At 39.3% G+C, this 27,554-nt stretch overlaps 1 protein-coding gene across 7 annotated transcripts in view; it reads right to left on the bottom strand.

Annotated features, from left to right (window-relative positions):
- Window positions 1-27,554, bottom strand: part of LOC107981437 (protein unc-13 homolog A) — an 893,220-nt gene that overhangs the window by 611,053 nt on the left and 254,613 nt on the right. For all 7 annotated transcript variants that reach the window (XM_031927059.2, XM_031927063.2, XM_032601854.1 and 4 more), the window contains one exon: window positions 8,613-8,722. In XM_031927059.2, coding sequence (XP_031782919.1) covers window positions 8,613-8,722 — 110 coding nt within the window. The remainder of the gene's footprint in view (window positions 1-8,612; window positions 8,723-27,554) is intronic.

Below are 27,554 nucleotides of genomic sequence, written 5' to 3'. Positions count from 1 at the left end.
CCCGCCTTCTGCCAATGTGCCGAGGTGTTGTTTCAATAAATTACTGATCTCGGGGAGCATATGGTAGCTGGGCTTAAGCGCTTCCTTTTTTGATTTATACTCGTTTCGCTCCCCTTGCTCCAAAGTGCTGAGGTTTTGATTAAATCAATGTTTGAGCTTGGGGGGCATGATGTAGTTGCGTTTGAGCGGTTTATTTTTGATTTGTACACGCTTCGCTTGCCTTCAACCAATGTACAGAGGTGTTGTTTTAAAAAATTACAGAACTAGGGGAGTGTGGTGTAGTTGGGTTTGAGAGCTTTGGTTTTTGATTTTATACTGTCTTCGCCCGCCTTCTGCCAATGTGCCGAGGTGTTGTTTCAATAAATTACTGATCTCGGGGAGCATATGGTAGCTGGGCTTAAGCGCTTCCTTTTTTGATTTATACTCGTTTCGCTCCCGTTGCTCCAAAGTGCTGAGGTTTTGATTAAATCAATGTTTGAGCTTGGGGGGCATGATGTAGTTGCGTTTGAGCGGTTTATTTTTGATTTGTACACGCTTCGCTTGCCTTCAACGAATGTACAGAGGTGTTGTTTTAAAAAATTACAGAACTAGGGGAGTGTGGTGTAGTTGGGTTTGAGAGCTTTGGTTTTCGATTTTATACTGTCTTCGCTCGCCATTCTCCGATGTGCCGAGTTGTTGTTCCAATAAATTACTGATCTCGGGGAGCATGCAGTAGCCGGGTTGAAGCGCTTTCGTTTTTGATTTATACTCTTTTCGCTCGCCTTCCTTCAATGTGCTGAGGTGTTGTTTTAATAAATTACTGATCTCGGGGAGCGTGGTATAGTTGGGTTTAAGCGCTTTGGATTTTTATTTTATATTCGCTTCGCTCAACTTTCTCGAATGTGATGAGATTTTGATTAAATCAATGTTTGAGCTCGGGGGGCGTGGTGTAGTAGGGTTTAAGCGCTTTGGTTTTTTGATTTATCCTCGCTTCGCTCGCTTTGCTCCAATGTGCTGAGGTTTTGATTAAATCAATGTTTGAGCTTGGGGGGCATGGTGTAGTTGCGTTTGAGCGGTTTATTTTTGATTTGTACACGCTTCGCTTGCCTTCAACCAATGTACAGAGGTGTTGTTTTAATAAATTACAGAACTAGGGGAGTTTGGTGTAGTTGGGTTTGAGCGCTTTGGTTTTTGATTCTATACTGTCTTCGCCCGCCTTCTGCCAATGTGCCGAGGTGTTGTTTCAATAAATTACTGATCTCGGGCAGCATATGGTAGCTGGGCTTAAGCGCTTCCTTTTTTGATTTATACTCGTTTCGCTCCCCTTGCTCCAAAGTGCTGAGGTTTTGATTAAATCAATGTTTGAGCTTGGGGGGCATGATGTAGTTTCGTTTGAGCGGTTTATTTTTGATTTGTACACGCTTCGCTTGCCTTCAACCAATGTAAAGAGGTGTTGTTTTAAAAAATTACAGAACTAGGGGAGTGTGGTGTAGTTGGGTTTGAGAGCTTTGGTTTTTGATTTTATACTGTCTTCGCCCGCCTTCTGCCAATGTGCCGAGGTGTTGTTTCAATAAATTACTGATCTCGGGGAGCATATGGTAGCTGGGCTTAAGCGCTTCCTTTTTTGATTTATACTCGTTTCGCTCCCCTTGCTCCAAAGTGCTGAGGTTTTGATTAAATCAATGTTTGAGCTTGGGGGGCATGATGTAGTTGCGTTTGAGCGGTTTATTTTTGATTTGTACACGCTTCGCTTGCCTTCAACCAATGTACAGAGGTGTTGTTTTAAAAATTACAGAACTAGGGGAGTGTGGTGTAGTTGGGTTTGAGAGCTTTGGTTTTCGATTTTATACTGTCTTCGCCCGCCTTCTGCCAATGTGCCGAGGTGTTGTTTCAATAAATTACTGATCTCGGGGAGCATGGGTTCGCTGGGTTTAAGCGCTGTCGTTTTTGATTTATACTCATTTCGCTCGCCTTCCTTCTACGATTTGTCAAGCTATTGATTAAATAAATGATTGAGCTTATGGAGCATGGTGTAGCTGGGTTTAAGCGCTTTGGTTTTTGATTTTATACTCGCTTCGCTCGCCTTCTACCAATGTGCCGAGGTGTTGTTTCAATAAATAACTGATCTCGGGGAGCATGGGGTAGCCGGGTTTAAGGGCTTTCGTTTTTGATTTATACTCTTTTCGCTCGCCTTCCTTCGATTTGCCGAGGTGTTGTTTTAATAAATTACTGATCTCGGGGAGCGTGGTATAGTTGGGTTTAAGCGCTTTGGATTTTTATTTTATATTCGCTTCGCTCAACTTTCTCCAATGTGCTGAGGTTTTGATTAAATCAATGTTTGAGCTCGGGGGGCGTGGTGTAGTTGGGTTTAAGCGCTTTGGTTTTTTGATTTATCGTCGCTTCGCTCGCCTTGCTCCAATGTGCTGAGGTTTTGATTAAATCAATGTTTGAGCTTGGGGGGCATGGTGTAGTTGCGTTTGAGCGGTTTATTTTTGATTTGTACACGCTTCGCTTGCCTTCCACCAATGTACAGAGGTGTTGTTTTAATAAATTACAGAACTAGGGGAGTTTGGTGTAGTTGGGTTTGAGCGCTTTGGTTTTTGATTTTATACTGTCTTCGCCCGCCTTCTGCCAATGTGCCGAGGTGTTGTTTCAATAAATTACTGATCTCGGGGAGCATATGGTAGCTGGGCTTAAGCGCTTCCTTTTTTGATTTATACTCGTTTCGCTCCCCTTGCTCCAAAGTGCTGAGGTTTTGATTAAATCAATGTTTGAGCTTGGGGGGCATGATGTAGTTGCGTTTGAGCGGTTTATTTTTGATTTGTACACGCTTCGCTTGCCTTCAACCAATGTACAGAGGTGTTGTTTTAAAAATTACAGAACTAGGGGAGTGTGGTGTAGTTGGGTTTGAGAGCTTTGGTTTTCGATTTTATACTGTCTTCGCTCGCCATTCTCCGATGTGCCGAGTTGTTGTTCCAATAAATTACTGATCTCGGGGAGCATGGAGTAGCCGGGTTGAAGCGCTTTCGTTTTTGATTTATACTCTTTTCGCTCGCCTTCCTCCAATGTGCTGAGGTGTTGTTTTAATAAATTACTGATCTCGGGGAGCGTGGTATAGTTGGGTTTAAGCGCTTTGGATTTTTATTTTATATTCGCTTCGCTCAACTTTCTCCAATGTGCTGAGGTTTTGATTAAATCAATGTTTGAGCTCGGGGGGCGTGGTGTAGTTGGGTTTAAGCGCTTTGGTTTTTTGATTTATCCTCGCTTCGCTCGCCTTGCTCCAATGTGCTGAGGTTTTGATTAAATCAATGTTTGAGCTTGGGGGGCATGGTGTAGTTGCGTTTGAGCGGTTTATTTTTGATTTGTACACGCTTCGCTTGCCTTCCACCAATGTACAGAGGTGTTGTTTTAATAAATTACAGAACTAGGGGAGTTTGGTGTAGTTGGGTTTGAGCGCTTTGGTTTTTGATTTTATACTGTCTTCGCCCGCCTTCTGCCAATGTGCCGAGGTGTTGTTTCAATAAATTACTGATCTCGGGGAGCATATGGTAGCTGGGCTTAAGCGCTTCCTTTTTTGATTTATACTCGTTTCGCTCCCCTTGCTCCAAAGTGCTGAGGTTTTGATTAAATCAATGTTTGAGCTTGGGGGGCATGATGTAGTTGCGTTTGAGCGGTTTATTTTTGATTTGTACACGCTTCGCTTGCCTTCAACCAATGTACAGAGGTGTTGTTTTAAAAAATTACAGAACTAGGGGAGTGTGGTGTAGTTGGGTTTGAGAGCTTTGGTTTTCGATTTTATACTGTCTTCGCCCGCCTTCTGCCAATGTGCCGAGGTGTTGTTTCAATAAATTACTGATCTCGGGGAGCATGGGTTCGCTGGGTTTAAGCGCTGTCGTTTTTGATTTATACTCATTTCGCTCGCCTTCCTTCTACGATTTGTCAAGCTATTGATTAAATAAATGATTGAGCTTATGGAGCATGGTGTAGCTGGGTTTAAGCGCTTTGGTTTTTGATTTTATACTCGCTTCGCTCGCCTTCTACCAATGTGCCGAGGTGTTGTTTCAATAAATAACTGATCTCGGGGAGCATGGAGTAGCCGGGTTGAAGCGCTTTCGTTTTTGATTTATACTCTTTTCGCTCGCCTTCCTTCAATGTGCTGAGGTGTTGTTTTAATAAATTACTGATCTCGGGGAGCGTGGTATAGTTGGGTTTAAGCGCTTTGGATTTTTATTTTATATTCGCTTCGCTCAACTTTCTCCAATGTGATGAGATTTTGATTAAATCAATGTTTGAGCTCGGGGGGCGTGGTGTAGTAGGGTTTAAGCGCTTTGGTTTTTTGATTTATCCTCGCTTCGCTCGCTTTGCTCCAATGTGCTGAGGTTTTGATTAAATCAATGTTTGAGCTTGGGGGGCATGGTGTAGTTGCGTTTGAGCGGTTTATTTTTGATTTGTACACGCTTCGCTTGCCTTCCACCAATGTACAGAGGTGTTGTTTTAATAAATTACAGAACTAGGGGAGTTTGGTGTAGTTGGGTTTGAGCGCTTTGGTTTTTGATTCTATACTGTCTTCGCCCGCCTTCTGCCAATGTGCCGAGGTGTTGTTTCAATAAATTACTGATCTCGGGCAGCATATGGTAGCTGGGCTTAAGCGCTTCCTTTTTTGATTTATACTCGTTTCGCTCCCCTTGCTCCAAAGTGCTGAGGTTTTGATTAAATCAATGTTTGAACTTGGGGGGCATGATGTAGTTGCGTTTGAGCGGTTTATTTTTGATTTGTACACGCTTCGCTTGCCTTCAACCAATGTACAGAGGTGTTGTTTTAAAAAATTACAGAACTAGGGGAGTGTGGTGTAGTTGGGTTTGAGAGCTTTGGTTTTTGATTTTATACTGTCTTCGCCCGCCTTCTGCCAATGTGCCGAGGTGTTGTTTCAATAAATTACTGATCTCGGGGAGCATATGGTAGCTGGGCTTAAGCGCTTCCTTTTTTGATTTATACTCGTTTCGCTCCCCTTGCTCCAAAGTGCTGAGGTTTTGATTAAATCAATGTTTGAGCTTGGGGGGCATGATGTAGTTGCGTTTGAGCGGTTTATTTTTGATTTGTACACGCTTCGCTTGCCTTCAACCAATGTACAGAGGTGTTGTTTTAAAAAATTACAGAACTAGGGGAGTGTGGTGTAGTTGGGTTTGAGAGCTTTGGTTTTCGATTTTATACTGTCTTCGCTCGCCATTCTCCGATGTGCCGAGTTGTTGTTCCAATAAATTACTGATCTCGGGGAGCATGGAGTAGCCGGGTTGAAGCGCTTTCGTTTTTGATTTATACTCTTTTCGCTCGCCTTCCTCCAATGTGCTGAGGTGTTGTTTTAATAAATTACTGATCTCGGGGAGCGTGGTATAGTTGGGTTTAAGCGCTTTGGATTTTTATTTTATATTCGCTTCGCTCAACTTTCTCCAATGTGCTGAGGTTTTGATTAAATCAATGTTTGAGCTCGGGGGGCGTGGTGTAGTTGGGTTTAAGCGCTTTGGTTTTTTGATTTATCCTCGCTTCGCTCGCCTTGCTCCAATGTGCTGAGGTTTTGATTAAATCAATGTTTGAGCTTGGGGGGCATGGTGTAGTTGCGTTTGAGCGGTTTATTTTTGATTTGTACACGCTTCGCTTGCCTTCCACCAATGTACAGAGGTGTTGTTTTAATAAATTACAGAACTAGGGGAGTTTGGTGTAGTTGGGTTTGAGCGCTTTGGTTTTTGATTTTATACTGTCTTCGCCCGCCTTCTGCCAATGTGCCGAGGTGTTGTTTCAATAAATTACTGATCTCGGGGAGCATATGGTAGCTGGGCTTAAGCGCTTCCTTTTTTGATTTATACTCGTTTCGCTCCCCTTGCTCCAAAGTGCTGAGGTTTTGATTAAATCAATGTTTGAGCTTGGGGGGCATGATGTAGTTGCGTTTGAGCGGTTTATTTTTGATTTGTACACGCTTCGCTTGCCTTCAACCAATGTACAGAGGTGTTGTTTTAAAAAATTACAGAACTAGGGGAGTGTGGTGTAGTTGGGTTTGAGAGCTTTGGTTTTCGATTTTATACTGTCTTCGCTCGCCATTCTCCGATGTGCCGAGTTGTTGTTCCAATAAATTACTGATCTCGGGGAGCATGGAGTAGCCGGGTTGAAGCGCTTTCGTTTTTGATTTATACTCTTTTCGCTCGCCTTCCTCCAATGTGCTGAGGTGTTGTTTTAATAAATTACAGAACTAGGGGAGTTTGGTGTAGTTGGGTTTGAGCGCTTTGGTTTTTGATTTTATACTGTCTTCGCCCGCCTTCTGCAAATATTAAAACCAATTGTAATTAAAAACGATTTAAATCGAATTTAATCGTCCAAATTTGGCTGGTCGATTAAATGGATTTAAAACGATTAAATTCGATTAAATTTTAATCAATTTCAATCAAATTCAATCGCATATTTTTAGCAGAGCGGCTATGCCGGAGCCGGAATGGCAGTACGACACTGCAACGTACGACAGTCTCGCCATCTACGACATGTTGCACGACACTTATGATGGTTTATGTCGCGTTGTTGCGGCCTATAGTTTTAGACTTGTTGAATCATGACAGCGCCACTGTGTGCTCTCTCTTAAATAGATGTGTTCGTATCTAAATAGTTCTTTATTCTGTTACTATAAGGTTGAATGAGATTTATATTTATGAAGCAAATTATATCATTCTGTGCGTTAAAAGTATAAGCTAATGTATTTTAGCGAATTAATAATTTTAAGATTTTCCGTAAATGGCATGGAGTCATGCTAGCAAATTGTGTAAGGAGTGAAGTTGCCTTTGATTACTAATAGTGTTACTCTATAGTTATATTTATGTAATTTATGAGTCGAATCGTTTGTCGAATTTTAATATTGAAGTTTACACTCCATATTTAGTTTAGTACTTATTTTAGATTTTAGTTTGTTTTGACTTTTCAATTTTAAATTGTAAATTACATTGCATATATTGTTGGTGCATAATAATATTGTTTGATAGTTATTATTTTTCTCTAATTATTAGTGATATATGTGCGTGAATGTATATAATTTGTTGAACTGCACAAGTGTTCCATGTATGCGTATCCTGCCTTCAATAAAGTACTTCAATGGAATTATTAGAAAAGTAATTGCTCAGGTACTTGACTAGTAAAGTATATTATTTTTAATTTATTGAAATTATTATTTATCTTGTATATAAATGATTTTGTTGCATTTTATTGCAAAGTGTAATGTCATTGATATTTCATTATACTCAAAAATTGCATAAAAATTTGTTTACGGTTAAAATTATGATTAACCCTAGTGGAAATAATTGGGTGTGCCAAAGTGTGCCAAAGTATGCTAAAGTGTGTCAAAGTGTGCCAAAGTGTGCCAAAGTGTTCAAATTCGGAAATTTGATGCACTTTGGCATACTTTGACACACATGGGTTCCGTCGGAATCCGTCGGGAATACAAGTTTTCCAGATTTCGTGCAAACATTTGACATGCAAGTCCTCAATTTCTGAAAAACCCATATGTGTCAAAATGTGCCAAAGTGTGCCAGAGTGTGCCAAATTATACCAAGGTATGCCAAAGTGTAATAAATTTCCGAATTTGAACACTTTGGAACATTATGGCACACTATGGCACACTTTGGCGCACTTTGGCACACTTTGGCACACTTTGGCACACAATCCATTTCCACTAGGGAAAGTATTGTTCTTATTTTAATTTTTATTATTAATATTATTATTATTTTTTTTTTCAATGCAATAATGATTGTTATAATTTGCTATGTATAATCTAGTTACAATTTAATTAATGTATACAATGCATAAATTACAATTTAGTAAAAGTATCTTGTTCAATATTTGTTTAAGAAGTCGATTCTGTGATGCAGTAACCATATATCACTGAGTTAATGATTTTCATTTTTATTACTTATATGTATTCTTATAATTATGAGGCGTAGCGTTACGTTAAGAGCAAGCAAGATTGAAGATTTATCGTTTTAGACTTTGTGTTTATATGCGGTAGTTGTATATGTATATAAGTGTATATGTTATACACATATAGACTTATGTAAGTGTTTAGTGGACGCGAGAGTATTATATATATATATATATATATATATATGGTGATAAAAGCAATATAAGTGACTTGCTGCTGTCAGCCATAGCATGGCAGCACAAATTTTGTGTACGACATGACAAAGTAGTAGTTGACCAAGATAAGCCTCTATCGTTCATAGGCTTACAGCATACGTAACAGGATTACAAGATTCACAAAGACATAAGAAAGAAACTGAGTTACCATTTTGTAAGTACATTTTTTTAAGATAACCTTAGTCGAATGAGAATTTCATGAGAATCATATGAAAATCACATAAGGCTTACATACGATTTTGGCGTGATTTTCTCATAAGACTCAATGAATTCTTATCCGAGGGTAGGGTGGAAGTGCCCGCCACATGTTGGTTCAACAAGCAAGTGCTCAAATATAGTTGGCTACACTTGTGTCAGTTCTACAAATGATCTTCAGTCAACCAGTAACGATGAATTCTAGTATTTAAAGTTATTCTGAAGGTTAGATGTATAATGAAGTGAAATATTTAATTTAAAGATTATCATACCTTTTTTTCTTTTTGCTGTTGTTGTACTGCAGTAATATTCTGCATCGTCATAAAATCCATCAACATTTAACTCTTGGTAATCGTGATCGCCATTGTGCCAACCATCTTGGCTAGAAATTACGAAATTATAATTTACTATACGTGTTTATATTATAGTACTTTATATTATGCTTTCAAGGGCAGAAACATGTGATTTATAAGTACATAAGTTAATAACTGACCAAAGAAAATTGAGAAATTGCATAAAAGACATGTATTAATTGTATTTGTCAACATTAAGGTCAAGTCCTCCGCTTGATATTCTTTTAAGAACCTGGCGATCTTTTTATAAAATTGTAAAATATTAAAATATTTTTAATATTGTTATGTCCTAAACTTATGAGAGTTGTCACCGCACAGTAACTCTACAGGTTGATTTGCTTTATAAGCACAGATGACGACAAAGCTGTAAATAGCAAAGTCTTAGCGCCATCGGTGCCTGACTACCTTCGCGATCTAAGAAAGAACTGCCTCCAGTAGCGGCCAGAAAGGCTATTGAAACCGCCATTAATCTTTATGTATTTTTAGTCTAGATCCAACACTAAGATTTATAATGCAAATTAATCTTCCCTAGTAGTCAGTTAAGTAAGACATCACTCCTATCGTTACGATTGTATCACGGACTGATATTATGTTAGACTTTTGGAAAATGCGATCGACCTTTTGTGCAACGAATTGTAATAAGGAGAAAGAGAGAAAGAGAGAAAGAGAATATTTAGTAAGGCATGCGGCCTATGCGTGTGTATTTCACATATCTTGTGTTTTATTCTGCTTCTGACCTGCTCTGCTATCAGCATATCCTCTCAGTTGGGCGTTGGCTCAGCTACCAAAGCAAATAGATCTCAATTATGAATGGGCGCGTCAGGAATGAGGAGTTTAAGGATTTAAATATGCACTCGCGGTTTAATTCTTTAATAAGTTTATTCAAAGCAACAAGATTTTGTTTAACACTCGCACGCAACTAACGCATTTATTGTAAAATAATTATAATTTTCCTCAGGAACGATAAACGACAACGTCAGTATTATAAGTCTGATATGATCGAAAATATTCTAAGTTTTTGAACGATTGAACAAATTCTAAGTCCCGACAGAAGTAACACGTGAAAAGTTAAAGTCCGTCGCGACTTACCGGTCCGGATTCGGGGAGAACTTCCGCGTTGCGATAATTTTTAAAAGATACTGGTCGTTCGGGCCTTGTGCCCTAGGCCTTTTATACCCGATAGCATCCTCACCGTCATCCCCTTTGTGTGTATGTATTAGTAGGTGCGGGAAGGTAGTTCGTCCAATCAGAAGCTTAAATGATGCATATTTCCTTATATGGTGTTTACTTGCTTCTCTCTTACTCCCCTACTTTATACAAAGCATCATCTTTCTTCTATTATTTTGGGTACTGCCGTTGACTTCTAGATCTTATCTCGTAGTCAAGTGCGGGCGCACCTTGACCTTCCTTCGTCCGCAGTCCTTTGTTGTACATGTGACAGAGGTCTGTACTCAACGTATACAGGTGGCTTGCACGTGCCTGCACTCTCCTCCTCTGTTGATAGTCGCCTTTCCCTCTGGTATCGTCTCGATTTGTCATACATGGGATGAGTGCGAATGCGTCCCTCTCCTTTGTCTTCATGCACTCTCCTTCTTCTCTAACTGTCGCCTTCCCCTGATTCTGTATGTATGTGTATGTGATTTAACTTTAGTTTCCCCTCATCGCATTTTATAATCTTTAATGATTTTATTCATTTCTATTTGGATTTTGTCACGTTTTTTTTTGTTTGTATTTTTGATAACGTTGTCGTTTCTCATTTCTATCTTATTTAATTAATTATTAAATATACTCGGATATTCTCAACATCGTATTTCTAACTCTAGTTTCTTTATCGACTTTCTATTCGGAGTTTATTTATCTTATCTTTTGCTGCTTTCTAATGGGAAGGGTATTGGTTGACTTATTTTATTATGATTGATCTTCTTAATTTTTTTATTGTAGAAATATTAAAATGCGAAAGAAATGAGTATTTCACACTATTCTGATTAAACTTTTACATTGTTAAATGCCTAAACCATTTTACTCGAGGTTTCTTGTATTAAAAATAACTCTCAAATATACCATGGAAATGGTAAAATGATTCACTACATAAAAGATCATTTTAATTTTCAGTAACAATTAATTTATTTACCCTATCAACACCATCTCCACCCTTAAAATGAAGGCTAACCGCAGCACGGTTGTCAAGTTCGAAAGGGCTTGAAAAGCATCTGCGAATATTTTGTCAGCGTTTTTTAAAAATTTGTTAAACCTTGTTTTTTAATTTTGACCATTACAATAAGGGATGACGATCAAGTGGTTGTACCTGTAGCACTGCAAAATTTACTTATCGCGCACCGTCCTAAAGTGTGATAGAATCCTTTTGCAAGATTCGATCGCGCGAAAATACATTGAAATTGCAGATTAAGAATAGCAAGTAAAAAGAGCCTTACGGGGCGTGTGAGCAGCCACGCACGCTAGAACAATATCAATTTCTGACGAATCGAATACGTTCGAGTCGTCTAGGATCGGTGGTTATTAACTCAACTAGCTGCATTTCGAAGCGATTTTCTGGACTAGCTCCTTTCTGACGTGCTTTCTGGAGTAGCTGCTTTCCGAAACTTCTTCTGGACTAGCTGCTTTCCAAAACTTTTCCTGGACTAGCTTCTTCTCATTCTCGACCGTCAATATATACAAAAAATAGTTGATAAATACTGACTTATTGAGTTTAAGTATTCTAGAAAAAGAAATGATCTTATGGATTTTTTTCTTTTTGACGAGAGCAATCGATTGCTGAAATTTCGCTTGATTTATATTCAATATGTATATAGAATCGTCAGTTTGTAATCCTGTCGAAAGGATGGTCAGTAATTTCGAACACGTGCTGCGTATGAATTACATAGTTGATATTCTAGATTAGTATAATAAATCCTCGTTTTAGTCTCGCGTCGCTCACCCTGTTTAGTTGCGTATACTAAACACTTGTAGACTATATTAAGTTTATCTTTGTGCCGGCGATCGACAAGCCTAGATGAAGTGTATTTTCTTCCAGTCAGTAGGCGGTACTCTCACCCACAGCTTGTGGTTTTAAGGTTGCGTTTCGACTGATGCGAGGGTTGAAAAATCTCAATTTAACTGAGGCAATTTTACTGGTATATCTCAACGGCTCTCAACAATAATCAGAGATGTCGCGTGTTCAAGACATTGCTAGTGTTACAATTTTTCTTATTCTTGAAAAACTTATCCTAATAGGGCTGGCAAGGGCTCACATTACGTTCAAGCTACAACGAAACGTGGGGTTGGTGAGCACGCAAACGTATGCTTTGACGGCAGAGCGAGAAGTGTTTCGGACGCCGGCTCGCAAGTGTCACGCATACGCATCGAGTAGCGTATGGTCTGAGCGGCGATTTTCGGTCAGCTCGAACTCATGTGACTCCAGGCTCGTACATAGTAATAATAAGTGCTTACGGTACCTGGTCCCTTACATAATATATATCAAGCTTAGTTCCACAGTATAGTTCTCGAGTTATAAAAGTTTCAAAAACTCGCACTTTTTGGTGTAGCTCAGACTTAACGTACCTACTACAAAGACTGCTAAGCATCTTAACAAGGTTATCATCAAATTCAAACTCAAGGAACCTTGTCATTTCAATTGCACCTTTTGAAAATAAGAAAATTTAACATACATGATGTGTTGCTGCACTGTTATGCTATTATAAAGTTTAAACCGTTAACGTAATTCGTATATTTAAGTAGCAAAATATCTAAATTTGTATTTACCAGGATTTCGATCGCTCCATCTCAAAAGAGTTCTTTTTGTTGTCTAACAAATGAAGAAAAAAAACAAAGAAAAGAAAACCGCTGCCAATTCTTTGAGACATAGCATTCCCATATAGCTCCCAGGCAGATTATTGAATATTCTAGATACTGCCCAGCAATATTGCTGTAAAGGGTAATGTCCGTTTTTGGATTGCGGTTCCAAGAAACAATAAGAATATTGCAGCAATATTGTTCAAAGATTATTTGCAATATTGTGTCAATATTGTAAAATAAATGTAAAAAAACATCCCATATAGACACCAATCTTTCAGCAATATTGCTCGAATGTTGCGCTCACAGATTCGCTGGATTCAATAATATTGTTAAAAGATTATAAAACCTTCCTAAGCTTTTGGAGCAATATTGCTATGGACAGCTATGTCCGTTCTACCATTGCAAGTTCGCCTGGTCTGGGCCGGCTCGTCTACAGCACTCGATATTGTTAGAACATTGTCTCAAGGTTGCATAACTAGATTTCGCAATATTGCACAATGGCATAATAATCTTGATCCGACTATTACACAACATTGCTACTAGATTAAACAATTTTGTATAAGTATTTAAAAATTTTTGCATTAGTATAAAAAATTTTTTTATAAATGCAAAATTATTTTAGATAATATAACTGTAAGGAATAAGCTAAGCTTTTTCAATTAGATCTAGATATTTAGGTACAAGAGTCGCCCTGCGTGTGTTCGAGTGCTTTGACACGCAGGTCAATGAGTCAGTCGATTGCCGAACTTTGACAGGTCGACAGCATTCATATTAAGAGCCTTGCGTTTTCATAGAGATTTAGAGACAATAAACTTATTCAGTGTTTTACAATATAAAGTGTTATTATTTATCATCCTTGTGTCCAAAAATCCTATAAAAATCTTTAGAATATTAAAATTTTAATAAATTTTTCTTATAAAAAGAATCTGAATTGTGTTAGTCTTAGTGGCAAATCTGAATTGTGCTAGTCTTTGCAGCAAATCTGAATTGTGCTACTTTTTGCTGGAAAATTTGAACAGTGCTACGCTTCGTAGGAAGCGACGATATGTTATGTCCTGTCGTGTGGTCATGGCCAGGTACATGAGAGAGCCAATAGCTTCGCGGTACGGTACATTGCATTCACTCATTGCATTCTTATCTGCCGCTTGCAGATGTACACGTGTAACAGCTAGCACACATACCGGATTTGCTTCACTCATGTTAAATCGACTTAGAACGTGGTGTATGTAATTTTTCTGACAAATAGTTAAACATGTTGTCTCTATCTCTTTAAATTTCGATGCCAACAAAATAACTATAGAATCACCTGTTGTCATTTCAAAATCTTTCTTTAATTCAGATATGATATATTTTAAAGCTTTGCTTGATTTACAGGCTAACAAGCTGTCATCAACGAATAACGCCAAAAACACTTTAAGACCTTTATAATTTCCGAAAAGAATACATTCATCAGCATCGCTTTCTCTCGTTCGAATCATCATTTTAGAAAAGATTTGAACTTAATTTTCCAGCACCGGGGTGCTTGTTTCAAGCCATATAATGATTTACGCAATTTGCATACAAATTCGCTTCCGGGCATTAGAATATTTTCGCTCACGCATACTCCCTTGGGTACTTCCATATTGATTTCTTCTTTTAGGTCTCTATAGAGAAAGGCTAATTTAACATCGAAGGTCATGATGTCCCAGTCTTTGTGAGCGACGCGAGCCAGTAGTACTCGTATGGAATCATATCGCACAACAGGTGTGAAGGTTTCAGTATAGTCTAGTCCTTCCTGCTGCATGAAGCTTCTGGTAAGCAAACGGGCTTCGAAGTGTGCTTTCTGACCTGCTGATCCTGGATTGGCTCTGAAGACCCAGTTGGAGTCAATGGTCTTCACTCTTTCTCGTCTGAATATCAGTTCACAGATCTTATTTTAGTTATGCTGTTTTAGCTCGTTACCAATGGTCTTCCGCCAGTGTACAGAAACGGAGCCCTCTAGAGATTTAGTCTTTCTCTTCGGTTGTTTACAGCATCATCAAGACCATCAGCATCTGCTTCCTCATCATCATGACATATCAGGTCATCATCAGGCTGAGCTTGATGATTTACGGCGTGCTCCTGCTCAGTTGTAAATTCACCAGAAAATGTCCAATCCTCTTCTTGTTCCTGAGTGACCGTCTTAATGGATTTCTCAGATTCATTGAATGCTACATGCCTGGAAAATTGAACCTTTTTGGTAGTAGAGTTAAATAAACGGTAGATAGAGGAATCGTCCTGGTAGCCAACTATGACCATGGCTGTTCATTTTTCGTCCCACTTGTTGATCAGCTGTTTAGATTCGTATGTGCTCCAAGCTGTGTTTCTTCTTTGACCAAACTTCATATACGGTTTTGTCTTTCTGAGAGGGTCATACTGTAGTCCTATTCAGCAAATACACTGCCGTATTGGCAGCCTCGGCCCATAAAAAGCTCGGCAAATCCCTGGCTTTCAGCATGGTGCGTACAGCTTCTATGATGGCTCTGTTATCACGCTTAGTTTTGCTATTCTAGTCTGGCGTATACGAAGCGGAGCGTTTATGCACCATACCGTGTTGACTAAAGTATTGCTTCATCTGGTTGTTGAAGTATTTGAGTCAGTTGTCGGTGCGCAAAACTTTCATATGTCTTCCATAATGATTAAACACAAGCTTGTCAAATTCCATGAACTTCACCGCGACATCCGCTTTGTATTTCAAGAAGTATATGAATCTATAACCAGTACAATCGTTCTTGAATAGCACGTACTATCGAGTGCCACTCACCTACTTGACATGCATCGGTCATTACACGTGCGTGCTACCTTATTGTTGAACGGAAGTTTGTGGGAGTTGCCTAGTTGACATGGCTCACAAAAGAATTCTTCTATTACCCCAATATCGATGCCTTGGATTACTAGGTTTGAAGCTAGTTGCTTGGGAGTAAGCACATTGATATGGGCCAATCGTTCGTGTCAGATTTTCGAGCTGGTTACGACTACAAAGAACATCCTGTAGATCGCATTTGACTGCTTCGCGCCAAAGGTTACAGTTTCGTCTCAAAGTAGTAGACAGACATAGTTGCCTTTGAATTTGAATTCGTAGCCACGTGACGTGCACGTGGAGTACGTTTTCAACACGCGACTCGAACCAGCGGCCGTTTACTAGTCTCTTCAATCGTGCTTACTCCTGCTACGAGGCACTCTCCGTTGTCGCCTAGGACTATAGTGCCGCCGTCCATCCTCGGTTGGTACTCGATGAACCAGTTTTTGCGATAGGTTACGTGCGTGGACGCTCCACTGTCGGTATAACACACATCTTCAGTACCGGCATTAAGAAGCTTTCTCTCCTGCTCGCTAGTTAGATTCCACGGACTCACGACACTCTCAAGCTTGAATTCGTTCTTTAAACTCGCATGCTTCTCAGCTACAAAAGCAACATTCTGAGAAGAATCTTTTGTTTGGCGTGACTCTTGTTTGCTTTTCTTCTTAGGGCACTTACGTGCGTAGTGACCCTTTTCGTTGCATACAAAACACTTGTGAACTTTCTTTTACCGATGATCGTCACTTTTTCTTGTCTTTATCACTTTTCCCACCCGGACCGTTCAATCTCGTAACCGCAGCTAGTGCGACAGACTCTTGTTCTTCGTCTGTGCGCAATATGCATTTCTTCTCAATAAGCCTATCTAGCAAGTGGTCGATCGTCTGTTAGTCTGACGGTGTGCTGCTCCAAGTCGTGCGAATATGGCGGTATAATGTGGCTTTAGCATTTTCTTTCACTCACTTCTTACCATCCACCGACGTTAAGTCGTCCAGCTTTGTAAAACTGCCATCAATGACATCCAACATTTCGTACGTGGTTAACACTGAGTTCAGCTGGGATTTCCAAGCCGAGAAGTTTTTTCCGTCGAACTTCGTTATATGACGCACAGATAATTCACCAGCTATGATGCTAAAAACGTGTTTTCGTCCGCTTGCGACTAAAACTGTTTAAACTCTTCTTTAATGTAGATCTGGGCCCATAACCTGTTGACGTCTAGAATCGGGAAGATTGACTGGTAGAATGAGTAGATGAGATTCTGTGAGTAGATGGTGTTTATTAGTAAGAAATGTTTGTGTCGATGGCTAGACAGGTACTACCTCCTGAGACACGGAGCAGCAAGGGTGCGCCCTTAAAGAGGGAGGACACTCAGATACAAAGGTTCGCTCGAGTACATGCAGGTGTCGCTTATACTCGAAGTGTGAGAAATCTATTTCATCAAGTATCTTTATGTATGTTTTCTATCAGATAGATAGCGTACTAACACAATTTTAAAGCACTGCCCCTTACGCCATATCTCTCTAAACTTATTTAGCCGTATTCCATGATCCACATTGTCAAAAGTTTTAGCTAATTCTAAAAATGCTGTGATGATATTTTTGCTTTCATCGAGATTTTTATAAATATTTATAAATACTATTCGAAACAAAGTTAAGTGCATACTGTAGTTCCTTTATTTTTTACAAATCCACATTGTCTATCGGAAATAATATTACATTTCATAAAAAACGTATAAAGGCTATTATAAATAACTTTTTTGAAACGTTTAGCACTATTCGATGCCAGTGATACAGGTCTGAAGTTAGACATACAAGCAACACCACCAGTATTGTATATAAGAACTATGCCCGCTATTTTTTGACTATTAAGTAGACAAATGTAAATTGATTTTTCATTATTATCTGGTAGTCTTATTTGATCGTCACCCAAATTAGGAATTTGGTTGCTCTAATCAATTTTCACTACACAATAGTAATTATTCATAGCATTACCCATATCTGTTTTATCAGATATTTTTCGATGATTTATTACTAAATAGTTTGGCGCTTTCCTTTGTTGCGAGTTTCTGCCTAGCTTACTGTTAATTATGTTCCACAGCTGACTTCCACAGTCTGACAGCTGACACAGATTTTAACTTTTTTTTTTTTATTTCATTGTTGTTAAATTTGTACTTGTACTAATTTTTGTAATCGCTTTTTAAATATGAGTTAGTTGGATTATCTTTTCATAATTCATACAAATTCTCTTTGTGTCTACAAGACACTATAATTGCACTAGTTATCCGTTTATTTCTTGACGTTCAAGCTTTGTTTCTAAGCCGTTATTGTTTATAGCAGGTGGATTTTTCCAGCCAACTATGGATCATTTTTATTCATTTAGTCATTGTATTATTGGAGTCCCCAAAAGTTATATGATTGCTCACCGGAGCAGTAACGCGCTCGGAGTTCGCGCCTCTGATAAAAAATGAATAAAATTTATTCAAATTAATTGAAAATTGAATAAAGCTAAAAAGTTGCTTATTCTGAAATAACAAAGGGATGAAAACTACTACAATTAAAAGGCAAACTAAAAAACTCTAATTATTTAATTAGAAAATGCAAAAGCTATATTTTAACAAAAACTACAAGACGAAGTTCTCAGCTCCGTGTCGCGATCCAGACTGACCCCGCGGAGCACGCAGGGAACGCTCGCTCCCGCAAAGTCCCCAAAACATTAGTTCCCCTTCCCGGGTCTCGTCCACTGGTTTGAATTGCCAGATGACGATGCATATGAAATCTTGAAACTCTTGACAGAAAAATCTGCGCCAGGAACGGAGCGCATACATAAAAAATATCTTAGCCTAAATGCACGCAAACTCGTTGTCAACCATAAATCTAACAATAAACTCCCATCCGCACGCCCGCTCGACTGAAGCGCAGGACAACACTCCATGCTTTCACTTCATGGCAGTCGATCCGGATAACATGCTTCCAACAACCTTCGCTTGTTTTAGCCTAATCACGTCCGCGCAGGAAAATCTCGGTTTTTCCTCGCCCCGCGGTTTCTCCAATTACCGGGTGTATCCACCCGAGGGAGAGAAAAATACTCAAGTACTCAAGTGGCAACACATACCACGAGGCCTACGCGACATTTTGCATGACATGCTGGAGCACTTGTCCGCCGATCTTTGCTCTCACTTTGATCCGCGCCCGTACGTCGAGAACAAGTTAGTAAATACCCATAAAGCTCCCAATGTTTCGGCAATATTACCTGAATGTTGAATTTCCAGATTGGCCACATTAGATAACATTGTGGAAGGATTATATAACCTTTATGAATTTTCGAGCAATATTGCTGAGAACCAAAATGTCTGTTTTTTTATTGTAGCGTTTTCGCGTAAAAACCACTACAGCATCCAATCTTGCCTCAATATTGCATATCCAGATTGTACAACATTGAATATAATACTACTTCAGCCATCAGGCAAATTTACAACATATCACTAAAATAGCTGCAATGTTGAAAAATTTTCGCATCAGTATCTGTTTGTTTCGCGCGCAGTGCACCATCTGTAGACTCGTGGGAGATCCTGCTCGACGGAAAGATATAAACGAGCGCAGTGTAGCTGGTATAACCTATAGGCTATATAGTATGCAGCTGTTGAGTAGATCGTAGGATATAATATTTGTATATTTTCACATTCCTTAGTCGTTGCTGAAATCACGGGTAGGCCGATCACTCTGCAAAATCCACGATTGTTGAAGACTTTAACAAGATAGACTTTGAATCGCATCGTGGCTGAGAATCGCGGAGGTCAGATGCAGCTAGTGAAACAACTGCAAAAATGGTAAAGGATCTCACGCGCATGATCTTGCACGCCTCCTTCAGGGTAGATAGCAAGCACCACATGAAACAGCAGCCTCGCCTGCATGTGATGGCCAAAAGATTTTACAGCCAGGATAATGGACACGTGCCTTTGGTCTATGGTCTGCTCTACAACGAGATGGGTACCTGCAACAATGCAAACAAGTGCAGCAACACCGGCAACAAGTCCCTCAACAAGTGCATTGGTCATTTTGGTTACATAGACCTGGAGCTGCCAGTCACATTGGCTACTATAATTCATTAATAAAATCCTGCAGAGAATGTGCAAAAAGTTTTCGCAAGTTATGCTGAATCTAAAGGACAAGATGTATCTGAATAGAGTTTTGAATCCTAAATTAAGTAAAAAAGCACAGGAAGCAAATTTTAGAAAAAGCCAAAAAGCGCATTACTGCGGAGAATTCAATGGTACCATAAAGAAAGCTGGTCTTTCCATCTTCAACAAAGATTGTCCACAAGAAGTACAAACATTAGTTGTATCGAGATGGAAAATAGAGTTCCTAAAGTTCACATCGAAGATGGTAGCAGTAGGAGTAGAAGAGAACATCCAGGTCTTTCCATCTTCAACAAAGATTGTCCACAAGAAGTACAAACATTAGTTGTATCGAGATGGAAAATAGAGTTCCTAAAGTTCACATCGAAGATGGTAGCAGTAGGAGTAGAAGAGAACATCCAGGTCCAGATCCTCCAGGAAATCCAGTAGATCATAACGATTAAGATGAGATAGAAGAAGAGCTAAAGTATGAAGCAGTTCACGTCAAAAAACTGTTTGGCGCACGCGGCGCGCTACGAACACACCTATACACATACGCGCCGCACGCCTTTATAAGGCGTACCGCACGGCACAACGGCCAGTTCTACTTGAGTTTTACTCTGGGTAGTATCGTGAGCACACATTACTACATGGAAAGTGAAAGATAGACCCTAGCCGACGAAATCGTCTCGTGACGACTAGTTAGTTGCACCGAAATCCGAAACTCCGGATTGCCGTCGTGAGCACACGAGACAACCCGGAACATCCGAACGATACCGAGTCTCGTCTAAGTGAGCACACGCGGACGACACCCAGTGTCACAGTAACCTTCTTACCTACGTTCCGATATATTGCTGCTCCCTCTCTCACTGTGAGCACACAGGGTTGAGGAAGGAACAATAATCCCACCGTCGATTCTCCAGGTCGTGCGCTCGGGTCCTGGAGAATTTTAGGTTAACTCCAAACCTCCACAACAAACTTTACGCCGACATCTCACGACTCTCTTTGTCACTGTGTGCACACAGGGCAAAGAGAAGAACGAGACAAGCGACGAGGACTCTACAATTCCAAGGGATAACCTCAAAACATTGTAACACCATTTCGACCGCACCTGTGCGCACACAGAACAATGGAAATCGTTGCTACGCAACACATTCGGATCGGCGTAGCCGTGCCGAATGAATTCCTAACCTCGAAATCCGTCATCGACCGTAATACCGCCACCGAACCGATAAACCGATGCCGCAACTGTAGAATCGCGATTAGTATCGAAATCACGTAACCGTACTTGAAATTTGTTAACCGCTTTAGTTTAAATAATACAAATTGTAAAGGCAAAATATTCTTAACAAAGCCCGTGATTGATTTCTGTTTCAGACGGGTTTTAACAACTGACTCCCAACACTTTTGTTTTGTTACTAAGTATACTTTATGATTGTAAAAATATAAAAACAGACTCATTACTTTTCCTTTCCCCTATCCAGATCCTGGAACCGACTGACTATCCAGTCTCTCGGGGAAAGTCATACCGTTACAAGTGATTAACTTTGGTAATAAAGAATGAAAATAAAAAGTTTGACATTTCAGTGCGGCTGCTTGCATAAACTTTTCATCACGAATAATTGTGACACGACAACTGCCATCGATTATTGGTGAGTACACTTACAAGTCAGAACTATTAATATCAGTGATCTACATCTGGAATTGACACTAAGTAGAATATTGTGAACATTTTTTAAATCTACTTTATTTTTTTCAAAGTATAAATATTTGACATTACATTTCTTTTCCATGTAGTCAACGATGGGCAATTTTTCACACAAGCTTGGACACTTGATTTTCACTAATTTGACAATGTGTCCATCGTACATCACAATACCATCAAGGCTTGCACACAACCAAGGCTCCTCTTCGCTGACTATCAATCCTATTTTTGTCACGGACACATGAATCAAATCTTTGTACTCTTTTTTTTAGCATTATGTTTATGTGTATTTCCATATCAAAGAGCAGCAAGGTCAATTTTTGCTGGATTAAGCATCTCAAACACAAACTTTTCCACTGGCTTCTTGCTCCTGATTTTAACGTTGTGAGCACTGAAACTTGCAGATATCCTCAATCTTCTGGCTTTAAACCGTTTCGAGCACTTGGATTGTTGTATCGTCTCACAGCATAAATCAATATTTTATTTTCTGAATGATACAATATTACTGTTATAATAATTTTGAACGTCTTGATTTGATACTGGTAAACTTCCATAAGAAATAGACTCTTCACACAGTGAAAAAATCTGGACTAGACAAATTGCACAGTCTTCTTTTTCCAAGATTAAATCTACTTCATCTAGCATAAAATTCATCAGATTTTTAACTGCTCTCTCATTCTTATTTTTTTTTAGATTCCAACATTCTTCAAGTAAATCAAAACTTAAAGTGGTACATTAATGGTCTTCTTTGTTTGTGGGAACATGTCAGAAAAGTAACTTTCTTTAAAATACTTTTCTTTTCAGCTGTCTACGTCAGCTGTCGAGCAAATTTTCCCTATTGCTGTTCAAAATTCGTTTTTGTTACGCTCTCTTTATTGTTAACATAGTAAATCGAAGCAGCAATGGGTTTGCATTTGCCACTTCGATTGTACACACATGAGCAAGAAACTCCTGATATCTTACAAGTAGCATAAATCCAAAACACAATTATTTTGTTAATAATTTTTGCTTATTTATACAACAAAAAACTCTGTACAAATTGCATTTATCTTTGTATTGTAAGGTGTGAGTGAAACAGAAGTTTGTCTAATAATTTCTGCTTCTAATAATTTCTATCAGATAGCTGAGACCATTTGTTCGGTACTCTTGCACATTGCAAACATGATTTTCGGTGACCAGATGCTTTTCCTTCGGCCTGGTCTTTGGTTGAAAATTTATTTTGTGAATGACATTTTCAAAGCCAGTCTTAATTATCATATCCATTATTGATTTTCAATTGATTTTTGTTGATCACAATTTATTAATTAAGCACTTAACAAATTTCAACTAGAATGAATAGCAACATTGACACGAGAGGAACTTTACTCACGCCAAAATTCGTGTATTTACTCAACTGACATTAATGTTTATAAAATGTTAATGCCACTTGAATTTTGAAATGGGTAGCCTATATGTCGACGATTGAAGCAGCGCTTACGGCCGCTCGATGCTGCCCGCGCGTACGAGTTTTCTAATCGCATTTTCTCCATTTTAGGTACTAATTGGAAATCAATGAGATTTTTGTAAATTGTTCAGCAATGATCTAAGTAACACCACATGTGTTTATTTACTCATGCAAAATAATTTTTTAATTTATAAATGTATTTTTAAGCGTGTATCCTATATGTAAGCCAGTGGGCTCAATCTTATATTTTATTGTGCCTCTCGATCTGGTAGACGGCGCGTCATACTTTGCACGGAGCGAATAGCCACTGTTAATGATTAGATAGATGCCCAAATTACCATATACAATTTTCTAATTGTGATAACGGAGTATCTGACATTAAACAAGTTGTCATTAAACGTAGAAAAAACTGTTTACATGAGTTTTGAAAGTAGTGTTGGAAATGTACCAGCCCAAATAAACGCCAAAATTTTAGATAAAAATATAACTAGGGCAGACAATTTAAAAAATCTGAAATAGTTTTTGATAGCAACAAAAAGTGGGACAACCATATGAAACATAATCGGAGAAACAAAATACCTAGTATATAATTTTTAAAAATTTCTAAATTCATGCGTTCAGAGACACTCAGGATGATATACTATGCTTTTTTCCATAGCATCATTAGCTATGGTATCATTGCTTGGGGTGGAGCATATAGGAATAGCCGAGACCAAGTTCAAAAATGCCAAAACAAAATTCTAAAAATCATAAATAAAAATAATTTTCTATTACATGAAAATTCTTGAAATATAGGACAACTTTTTGTTCTCAAATCTCTGAAACTACATTATTATGATTTCAAAGAGAAATACTTAGCATCTGATTGTATTAATAGAAAGAAGTATTATTACACCTTAAACAAACAAGAGAATTAACAATAAATAGCAATATAAAAACAATTACTATTTTTAATGCGCTTCCAAATCACCTGAAAGGGTGAAACTTGGATAAAAACTCCTAAAAGAGGCTGGATTAAATCCAATCATTAAGAAAAAATAATAATAAATAAAAACCGCTGCCAATTAATTGGCACGTAGCTTCCTACAACAAAATTCATAGTTCCAGTAGATAAAATATAGTTTAAATATACAGTATATTGATGATTTTTAAAATACTTTCAACCTTAATTATTTTACCGAAGGAGTACCGGTCACAATATCAAATAATATAATTTTCATAAAAAAAATTCAAACGTTAATATTTTAAATACCATAGGGTTCTCATAACCTCAAAAAATCATGAATTTTCACAAAACATTTTAAACTTTAGTTAGCGAGTTATAAGGTTTAACAAAAATAGTAATTTTCAGTTGTACAGGGTATACAGGGTGAGAGACAAAGAATTTGAATCCTAATATCCTTTAAACTAAATGGTTTTATAAGCTGCAAAAAGAACTTAGCCAAAGTAATCACAAGATCGATATTTTCCCAAAATTTTAAATTAATTGAAGCCTGTTTACTCCCGTAATCGTACGACATAGAAAACTTTTTTATTGTCATAAATTTGTTCAAAACGTTTGACAATTTAGTTTTGGAAATATTAAATTTTTTTTAAAATCACTTCTTTTATCATAAAAATTGAACGGAACGGTCAATCTGGAAAATAAAAAAAAGTAGGCAATTTTATGCTCTTTTAGATAAACTGTTGTTGAATATATTGTATAAATTATTTCATAATAAGAAAACAAAAATATTTTTTCAAAAATCGAAAAATGGCTATAATATGGCCATAAAATGGTCAGAATCATAAAAAAATGTTTCCCGTATTCAGAATTAGAAAACATATATGCATGTCAAATTTTATTACGATCGGTTACGTGGTTCCAGAATCATAACAATATACGTACATACACACACACATCCATCCGCACGGACATTTTCTGAAAACGCATGATTCGAACTGTAAACACCTCCAAAAGCGTTTCTACAAAGTTTTGACGAAACTTAAAATTTTACTATTACAAAGCTTCCTCTAGGAGGAAGCAAAAATAATAATTGTTAATATTTGTTATCAAAACGTATGCAAAAATTGTTTAAGCGATTGATATAATATGTGCACTAAAAAGAGTTTAGAGCGCCAGAACCGCCGCCCGTGGCTGAACAGCTGCGTTCAGCTTTTAAGTAAGCGTTTTTCTGATTTAAGCGGAATATACGTCCTAAACTGAAGAGCGGTGCCTATTTAAGATTTTCGTATAGTGCATGCGTTACGTTTGAGGCTGTGCGTAATATTCCATTGTTGTTGTTGTAAAGACAGCAAAGTAAGTACATAATATATGTACATACATAGGACGTCGAGGACAATTACGAGTGGTCGTGCACTGTGAAAAAAAAACCAACGGCCCGTAACAAAAGCACGTGTATTTTATGCTATTGTGCGGATCCGCGTCTGAGCTGCAATCGCGCTAATTCTCATCTAGAAGCCGACAGTATACGCTTTAAATGAAAATTTATTTAATTTTTGTTATTAACGTTTATTAACAAAAAAAGTGGGATCCCAAGTTACAATTTGCATTATAAAACTTATGCTTGCATTTAAAATATACTTTTTTTCAAAAAAAAAAAAAAAAAAAAAACTTTTCTCATATTTGTCCAATATGAAAACATGTATGTACATTTTTTGATTATGTTTCATATATATTGGTTTTCTATGGACCTATATGAGAATTCTACTTTATAATTGTTCTAAAAAAATTAAATGCATCAATATAAATATAGTAATAACATGATTACAGCACAATTTTACTTATGTAATTTCATATGTCTTCTTAAATTGTCAACTTGTAACGGGATGAGACTTTTGACGTGAGAGAAGAAAATCACAAAAGGAGACGCCGGCACCGAGAATCGATCCGGCGCTCCCGAGATCTCTAGGCGCGCGTGCTACCGTTTGAGCCAACGCCGCCCTATTTCGTCACTCTTTATCCTGCCTCGATTACCTGCGTGGCGAGGGCCGTTGTTCCTCGTTACAAGCTCTATAAAATCTTTTGTTACAATAAGTACATATTTGTATATTTTTTTCATGTAAAAGTAAGTGACGAATAAGGTGATTATGCCTTTTGAATAATATTCTGCATTTATGATAAAGAAAGGTTTTAATGGCTGCATGCTCCCTTATGTGCCTTAAATAATTTTTCTTGAAATTAAATCTCGAATCACAAATTGTACAAATGTATTGTACATTGTATACAAATCCTATGTGAGTCTTCTTGATTTTGAAGAGGATCCAATTTCATTTTTTGTTGAATGAATAAAACCTTCTGATTGGGATGCGACGCTGTGCCTCCCAACACAGGTGCGCAACACCTAGAGCCTCGCATGCACTAGGATTTTTTTAAACGTAGGATTTGACCGCGATCATCACGTTTGGGAGAACGCTAGGGAGAGGGGAAAATGATCACACACAATGGTTAAGTTTTATTGCACATGTATTTCGCCCAGCCCTTCCCTACAATACGGTGGCTGTAGTGCCTCCCGCGCACAGTTTAGCCACGCAGGGCTTACACTGGGACGCTTAAACACGAGCCACGCTCGTGCAGCAGACGGCTGGCCACAGGCCCAGGTCCAGTCCGCTGACGGCTGACTCTCTCTCTCTCTCTCTCTCTCTCTCTCTCGAGTGCGCTGGCCAGACGCCTCGTGCAGAAGACGTCTTGGTGTGCGCCCGCACTGTACACCAACACCCTGGTCTCTCGAGTTCTCTCTCTCTCTCTCTAGTGTGCCCGCACCACACTCGTCTCACTCTCGGATCTCTCTCTCTCTCTCTCTCTCTCTCTCTTTCTCTCTCTCTCTCTCTCTCTATCTCTTTCTCTCTCTCTCTCTCTCTAATACTTTCTTACTCGCTCTCTCCCTGGTGGACGTCCGTCGGTGCTCCCGCCGGCGCCTCCCTGACTCTCGTGGACCTGGTGACGGCTAGCTTCCTCGGCTCTCCCACGCCAAGGCTGCTGGTTGCTCTGGTCCTCCGGACAATGATGGCGGACTGGCTAGCTTCCTTCCTCTCGTGCGGATGGTTGCTGGCTCGTCCGGATGTAGGCACTTGCTCGTGCCAACGCGCTGCACCTATGACTCTCTCACACTCTCACACACTCGCACAACCTCGGGAGACTCTCCCGATTCTCCTCGCAACAGAGGAGGCCACGTATCTCTCTCGCACGTCGACGTACTCCGTCGACAGTTGTGAGAGAACTCCCCGAGTTCCCGCTCGTTCTCGCGCTCACTCTCCACTCGCGCTCGTCGGGCCCGCTCATCTTCCTCGCGCCTGATTGGCTGGCAGTCCGCGCGGATAGCGAGTCGCACATCGGCGCCCACTGATTGGCTCGCGACATGCGGAGGACCAATCAGCGCGCGCGCCGTCGAGGCTCACTCTCGCGCCAACGATGCTCACTCTCGCGCTAACGTGGACGGTTAGCCGGCCCGTTCCTCGAACTCGAGGTCAGGCTGGCACCGACAACAACAATCCAACTCGCTTGTTTCTTCCGCGCACTCAGAGCTTGGCCGCATCGAACGAGATTCCTCGTATCGACGCGGCTGCGACGTTTGCAACGTCGCAATCCCCTCCCCTTAACAATGCTTCCTCTCTCGGAGAAGTTGGCCTTAAACCTTTTACTGGGTCCTGGGTCCAAACTTTCCTCTTTTCGCAGCATCTCTCCAGCTCCACTCTCTCACTTCCTCTCTTCTCCATTCTCGCTGACTCCTCTCTCGAAGAAGTTGGCCTTAACCCTTTCACTAGGTCCCAGGCCAACACTCTTCTCTCCCCTGCACATCTCTCTAGCACTACTCTCTCACATCCTTTTCTCTCCACCTCCGCTGACTTCTCTCTCTTCTCATTTCCTTCCTCAGCTCTCCGTCTTTCTAGCATTGCCATTTTTCTCCGGCAATCTAGACACAGACCTGAGTGGCTCACTCGTCTGCAAAGTTGTCATGATGTCTGTGGCAATTGCCTACGCGCAGGACATT

The sequence above is a fragment of the Nasonia vitripennis genome (genome assembly GCF_009193385.2).
Source record: "Nasonia vitripennis strain AsymCx chromosome 3 unlocalized genomic scaffold, Nvit_psr_1.1 chr3_random0009, whole genome shotgun sequence".
NCBI classification, from domain to species: Eukaryota; Metazoa; Arthropoda; class Insecta; order Hymenoptera; family Pteromalidae; genus Nasonia; species Nasonia vitripennis.
The sequence above is the reverse complement of the archived record's forward strand: the minus strand, read 5'-3'. Positions and strand labels throughout refer to the sequence as shown.